A 7280-nucleotide genomic window follows, 5' to 3' on the forward strand; every position below is an offset into this window, starting at 1 on the left:
GGGGGGAATAAGGACACACATGTAATACCTTAATCAATAAAGAAAAAAAAACTACTCTGAAGATGAGAATAACTGTTTAGCACAAGTGAAGTTTAATGATAACAACTGAAGGTCATCTAAATATGTTAAAAGGCCTATTCTTAGTTTATGGTCCTTCTTCCCTCTTAAACCAAGATGGAAGCAAATTAAGTATTTTATTTAATATAAATAAATGTTATTTAACATTCTCCCTTGGATCAGGGGAAAGACAAAACGAGGAGGCAATCAGGTACAATAGCAGGTAGGAAGCGGTAATGCCATTCTTCACCCATAACCACATAGGAAACTCCCTCCCACATGTCTGCCAGGGACCCCACCGATTCAGTTGTACACCTGCCACTTCTATTCTCCCAGTATCAACCTCCGCTTTTACTTACTGATGTTTTAAACGTATTGATTTTTGGAGAGACAGCGAGGATGGGAGGAGAGAGAGTAACATCACTTGGCTGTCCCACTTACGCATTCACTGGTGGATTCTTGTAGGCGCCCCGACTGGGATCGAACCCAAACCCTGGGACCAGCTCCCACCAGCGGAGCTACCCGGCCAAGGCCAACACCCCTGCTGCTGAGAGCTGGGGGCTATGCGCTGTTACAGCCAAAATTAACCTTCAAACGTTCTTAGTTTTCTTTTTGAGGAGGTTAAAGGGTACCTGGGTAAGTGTCTTGGTTCAACATTTCAACCTCACACACCATCAGTCTGGTCTTAAGAACAGTGGTTCTCAAAGTGTGCCCTGCGGACCCCTGCCCCGCGGACCCCGGCACACCCTCGGGCCCGGAAGGCGGAAGCGACCCCACAGTAACACTGCGGCTTCCACGGCGCCGCTCACCCTCGTTCCTCCACCGTGAACGCTTCAGGGGCTGAGTGATGGTGGTGTGAACGCGGGGGCAGCCGCGCGACTCCAGCCGTCTCCCATTCAGCCAGACGTTAGAGAGATTTGGGAAAACATGAAGCAACGGCCAGTCGTCTCATCCTCACTGACTGTTTTGGGAAATTTAACTATTTTCACAAATATGCTCATTAGGCTAACATGTAAGGAGCGTACTGGTGTTTTTTTCAAGGCGTAAGCACTTTTCGGATTCTCAGTTTTATTTTCGAATAAGCGAAATACATATCGATAACCAAGACCCACAAAAACCAGTTGTCCGGAGCTGACCTTTTTTAGGGTGTAAAGAGGTGCCGAGGCCCCAAACCTCGAGGACCGCTGCTTAAGCTGCTGCTTCTCCAGGGAACCTCGCGGAGCCTATGCCCCCCCACCCCCCCCAACCCCGACCTGCGTGCCGCGGCCCTAAACCTCAGAACCCCGGGCCGGAGGAGAGCATCTCCATTCAGTCTGCGGGGAGAATCGAGGCCTCAGCCCCGAATTGTCTCCAGGCGAGTTTCCTGTCTTCTGAGCCTCGGCTTATTTTGCAAACATAAAAGGGGAGGAAGTTGGAATGTATGATGTTCAACATCCTTTCCAGCTCTGTCATTCTTTTTGTTCCTGCCTTTGCCTGACTTCTGTTTTATCCCGTGCGAGAATTTGAGATAAAACCAACCCCTTTCTTGCTACCGTCCTGCAAACGAGCCGAGATGCGGAATAAAATCGGGGAAGGCTCCTGGTGGCCGAACGACGGCTGTCAGACAGACTGAGGGGGCAACTGTCCCTGCGGGCCCGCCTAGTCCCCCCAGCCCGCCCGGTACCTGCCTGCCAGAGAAGCCGGCACAAGGCCCCGAGCGCTGCTCGCGCCGCCATCTTGCCGTCGGCGTCCCAGGATCGCTTCCGGGTCACAGTGCGTCCTCGACCATAGAGTTCCGCAGCAGGAGAGAGTGTACCCTCTGTTCCGGCACCGGAACGACCATAGAGATAGAATTCCGTGCTTTTTAAGGGCGCGACTGAGAATGCAGGCGGCTTCCCGGCCCGGGACCCGAGCTCGGTGAGGTCCCTTCAGCCCCTTTGTAGATAGTTACCAAGGTCCCGCAGTGTTTTCCTCTACAAATCGTTTTTTGTCCTGTGTGGTTCCTGTTCTTTAGAGGCAAACAAAAACACGTGCTTGGAAAAAAATATATATCGACAGCGGTTATCTCTGGGTAGAGGATTAATGGTTGACTTGTTTTCCTATTTCCGTAGCCTTGTAGTTATGTCCTTAACCCTGCCTTCCTCCCCCACACCAATTGGCATTTTTGTCCGTCAGCCATGCTGTGCACCACTGCCCCACGGAGCTTCCCAAGTCTTCATTTCCTTAGGTTACTCTAGTGCTTCAGACCTTCACCCAGGACCACAGCCAAAAGGTGTTATAAACAAAAGTGTCTGGTTATTAACGTCTACCCTAATTGAGCTCCAACTAAAAGGCTTGTAACTGGGTTTTGCTGTAATAAAAATTTTCTTCCATTGGTGCAATTCTCGAAGCTTTGTTTTCCTCCAGTGCTTTCACATACACCATCCTAGATAATAAAAGCCTAATATGCTAAGTGTCTGGTCGTCTGGTCTGCCGTTCAACCAATCAAAGTGTAATATGCTAATGATATGCTAAGGCCGCTCAACTGCTGGCTATGACATGCACTGACCACCAGGGGATAGACCAGGGGTGGGCAAACTTTTTGACTCGAGGGCCACAATGGGTTCTTAAACTGGACCGGAGGGCCGGAACAAAAGCATGGATGGAGTGTTTGTGTGAACTAATATAAATTCAAAGTAAACATCATTACATAAAAGGGTACGGTCTTTTTTTTTTTTTTTTTAGTTTTATTCATTTCAAATGGGCCGGATCTGGCCCACGGGCCATAGTTTGCCCACGGCTGGGATAGACGCTCTGACAGGTGGGTTAGCTTGCTGCTGGGGTCAGGCTGATCAGTGGAGTTCCTCGGCCTGGCCTGCACCCTCTCACAATCTGGGACCCCTCGGGGGATGTTGGAGAGCTGGTTTCGGCCAGATCCCGCAGGCCAGGCTGAGGGATCCCACTGGTGCATGAATTTGTGCACCGGGCCTCTAGTTTAGTATAATGGAAAACTCTGGGCTTACAATGAGGAGATCTGCGATGTGGACCCAGGTTTACCATTTAGCTGAGTGACTTTGGGCAAGTTACTTCCCCACTCTGAGCCTCAATTGTCTCATATCAACTAGTGATGATAATAATAATTTCCTACTTCAAGTAGTTGCTATGAGGATTAAATGAGATACTGATGTATGATGTTTAGTACAATGCCTGGCACCTAATAATGCACATAGATGGAATTTGTACCATAAAGTTGCTTCCACCTCACCTGCCTCACAAGATTGTTAAGAAGATTAAATTTTTTAAAAACCAAGTTTGTGGGAACATTGTGTAGCATTTAAAGTATTGTGCACATGTAAAGTTGTTTGTTTGTTTTTCCTTCCCTGCCCTAATTTGCAGCCTAGAGAACCAAGGGAGAGGTAGAGTGATATGCCCAATATCACACAAACTGATGAAAGATCTAGGACCAAAACCCAGTTTTCCTGCCCCTTAGACCGGCCTCTAGTTATTGGAACTCATTCCTTGCAGAGGTGTGGCGGAAATGCCCCGTGCGGTCCTATACCAGAGCGTGGAAACTCCACACTTTACCTGTGCACACCTCTGCCGCGCTCGGCTCTGCCGCACCTGACAGGCTGCCCAGCGCCTTTTTCAGGCTCCCACTCTGAACTGTGACATTCCAAGTTGGCTGGTCTCTCTCAGCCAGCGGGGTTTCCAACAGCTCTCCAATTCTGTCGCTGCTTCTCAAGTTGGCACCAGTCTGTTTGCAACTTCTGTGATGCTCCTCGGCCTGCCTCTGCCCTTCGAGTACCCGCAGCAGGGGGGGGTGGGGGGGGTGGGGGGTGGTCCTGCTGCCACATGATGGTGACATTACAGCTTGCAAATGACTTTCACCTATGTTACCTAATCTGATCCTCAGAAGAGGAAGTGAGGAAACTGACGCTCAGAGATGAAGCGACTCACACAAAATCGTATGGTGAGTTAGTTACAGCCGAACCAGTGACCCTCTTCAAGACCCCGGTTCGATGCCTCTCCGCCCGTGCAGTGGGCTGGTGCTGACCCTGTGATCAGCTCAGTTCCATTTAAAGCCTCTTTGGGTGTGAGGATTGGATTCCCACTTCCCCACTTCCCCACCCTCCTGCAAGTAAAGGTGTTTATTTTATTTTTAAGACCTCATCTGAGGATATTATTTCCATTGATTTTTTTTTTGAAAGTGAAAGGAGATGGAGGGAGGTGGGAGAGAGAGAGAGAAACATTGATATGAGACACATTGATTGGTTGCCTCCCACACGTGCCCTGAACGGGCCAGGAGTTGAATCTGTAACCAAGGTACATGCCCTTGACCAGGAATCAAATCCATGACCCTTCAGTCTGCGGGCTGGTGCTCTAACCACTGAGAAAACCAGCCAGGCCTATTTTTTGTTTTTTACTTTAAAAGACACGTGTGGCCTGGACTGCTCTTGCGACTGGGTGTGTGGACTCAAAGCATCCTTAAGGACTGGATACCCTCTCCATTCCTGTGGCCAAGCATGGTCTCTTTATTGATGGGCCCTCTCTGCTTACAAATAGTGTCTGTGCCCTCAGAACTCTGCCTTGATGTGGCCACTGCCTGCTGCCTTAGACTCATAAAGTTTCTCCATTCATACTTTCAAATGTGGGAATTTGATTTGGTCCCCTTGTTTTTCTGGGCTAAGCCTTGCCAAATGTCACCTAATGGCCTATGGCAGTGGTCAGCAAACTCATTAGTCAACAGAGCCAAATATCAACAGTAAGATTGAAATTTCTTTTGAGAGCCAATTTTTAACTTAAACTATATAGGTAGGTACATTGTTATTAACTTAATTAGGGTACTCCTAAGGCTTAGGAAGAGCCACACTCAATGGGCCAAAGAGCCGCATGTGGCTCGCGAGCCGCAGTTTGCCGACCACGGGCCTATGGGCCTAATAGCTTGGAGTCAGGTGCCAGCCCTGGTCCAACTAGCTGAGGGCAGGTGGGAGTCATTGTTCGGGGCAAACCCTGGTTTTGCCAACAGCAGGGCTGTGGACAGGGCTCTGTGGTGTGGTATGTGGGCAAGGACAGTGTTCTGAAGCTTGGCCTACTATAGGTCTCTTCCCTACCACCTTCCAAACCTCTAGCCTAATGCAGATGAGTAGGAGGTCAAATAATTCTGGAGAGTTGATGCAAGTCCACCTTGCTTTATATCCAGGAAAAATAAAAGTATGTGCATCAAATATTTCTAAGTTATATTTTGATTGCACCAATGGTTCTATCTTATTTTTTAATTTTTTTGTTAATCCTCACCCTAGGATATTTTTCCATTGATTTTTTTTGGGGGGGAGGGCGGTAAAGAATTATGGTCATCTGGAAAGCCAGATGGGCTGAGCCACAAAATGGCACCCAGCTCCATTGATTTTTAGAGAGTGGAAGGGAGTGGGAGAGACAGAAAGAAACACCGATGTGAGAGAGACACATTTGGTTGCCTCCTGCACGTGCCCTGAACCAGGGCTGGGGATCAAGTCTACAGCTGAGGTATGTGCTCTTGACCGAATCAAACCCAGGACTCTTCAGTTCTCAGGTTTACGCTCTATCCACTGAGCCAAACCGGCCGGGGCCAGTGGTTCTGTTTTAGAAGACAGCCCTTTTCTCTTGGTTGTGATGGTTTCATGGTTAATACTTATCTCCAAACTCATCAAGTTATATACGGTAGATATGCATAACTTTTTATGTGGTTAAAAATGGTAATACTGCCAAAAATAAAATTACACAAGCAGAGGAAGGAACGACCCAAAACAGCCAAAGGAGAGATCAGTGTTGCATGTAACCGTGTGTAGGAATGCAAAGCAAGCAGGTAGGGCTGCCTGAAGCAAACACTTCCCTTGGGGTGGGTCGGGGGGAGAACAGCTCTTTTCAGAAGATTATCTCTCTTATTTAAAGGACATAATCAGCCCTTGGGCTTTTATACAGGAATATCTGTGATCCAAAGATCACTGCGGTTCACTTAGGAATATATTATTCAATTTCTTAACACGCCTTCCTAATTGTCTTGCTTGTGTCAACATTAAAACTCATCCGCATTCCTAGAGTGAACTGTAGCCAGCTGGCTGTGGCTGAGTCTGTGGAAATTCAGAACTGACTTTAGGTAACTTCAGAAGAGGTTTTGTTTACACACACACACACACACACACACACACACACCTGAAACATTAGTGATAATTAGTTTAACAGATTGTTGCTGAGCACCTATTTTAAATTGCTGTGCATATGTGGGCAATGGTGAGGCAGTTCACAATATTAATAAAGCATGACCTTTGCTTTTCCCAGCGGTGGAATTGGATCAGTTCCCAGGGCCCTGTGTTCTCTTTCTAAGTATTGAATTCCTTGGCAGGAAGGAATGATGTCACAGTCGTTTTCATACACTCAGCTCCCCCGGGGAGAATACAGTGTGGAATAGTGCCTGGTACATGGGGCTCCCGGGGACTGAATGGATGACTGTAACAGTAGGAGAGGGCTTCGGATTGGACACCTGAGCCCCTGGAAGCAGAACTTAACTGTACAATACGGGCTAATGCAGTGCTTCTAGAGAAGCGGTTCTCAACCTGTGGGTCGCGACCCCTTTGGGGGTCGAACGACCCTTTCACAGGGGTCGCCTAAGACCATCGGAAAACACATATATAATTACATATTGTTTTTGTGATTCATCACTATGCTTTAATTATGTTCAATTTGTAACAATGAAATTGGGGGGTCACCACAACATAAGGAACTGTATTAAAGGTTCTCGTTATTATGAAAGGTGAGGAGTCACTGTTTAGAGCAAAAATTATAAATCATGCATTGTGAAGTGTGGTATAGAAAGTTTAATGTTTATAAGAATAGCACAAAAGCCTTAAAGGGGAGAAAATAAAAGGTTTTTTTTCAAAGTCTTTTTCCTATACCTAGAGGCCTGGTGCACAAAATTCATGCACGGGGTGGGGTCCTCTCTGGGGGGCCTGCAGGGAATCGGGCTGAAACCCCGCAGTCCAACGCCCCCTGCAGCTCCCTACCTGCCACTCCTGCTCACTCGGGCCCCCACTGTGCCTGCTGCAGGCTCACGTCCAATTGGGGAGAAGGCGTTCGCCTGCTGCAGCAGCACTTGCCAGCCATAAGCCCTGTGTCTGGCGCCCTACCAAGGGGAGTGGCCTGCAGGATTGGGCTGAAACCGGCTCTCCGACATCCCCTGAGGGGTCCCGGATTGCGAGAGGGCACAGGCCAGGCTGAGGGACTCCACCGGT

At 48.3% G+C, this 7280-nt stretch overlaps 1 protein-coding gene across 1 annotated transcript in view; it reads right to left on the minus strand.

Annotated features, from left to right (window-relative positions):
• The window catches only part of MRPS10 (mitochondrial ribosomal protein S10), an 11817-nt gene extending 9996 nt beyond the window's left edge, over positions 1–1821 (minus strand). The window contains exon 1 of the mRNA XM_006105248.3: positions 1725–1821. Within this exon, the coding sequence (XP_006105310.1) occupies positions 1725–1772 (48 nt within the window). The 5' untranslated portion in view covers positions 1773–1821. The remainder of the gene's footprint in view (positions 1–1724) is intronic.
• Positions 1822–7280: the final 5459 nt, after the last annotated feature.

The sequence above is a fragment of the Myotis lucifugus genome, unplaced genomic scaffold (assembly GCF_000147115.1).
Source record: "Myotis lucifugus unplaced genomic scaffold, Myoluc2.0 scaffold_653, whole genome shotgun sequence".
In the NCBI taxonomy this organism is placed as follows: domain Eukaryota; kingdom Metazoa; phylum Chordata; class Mammalia; order Chiroptera; family Vespertilionidae; genus Myotis; species Myotis lucifugus.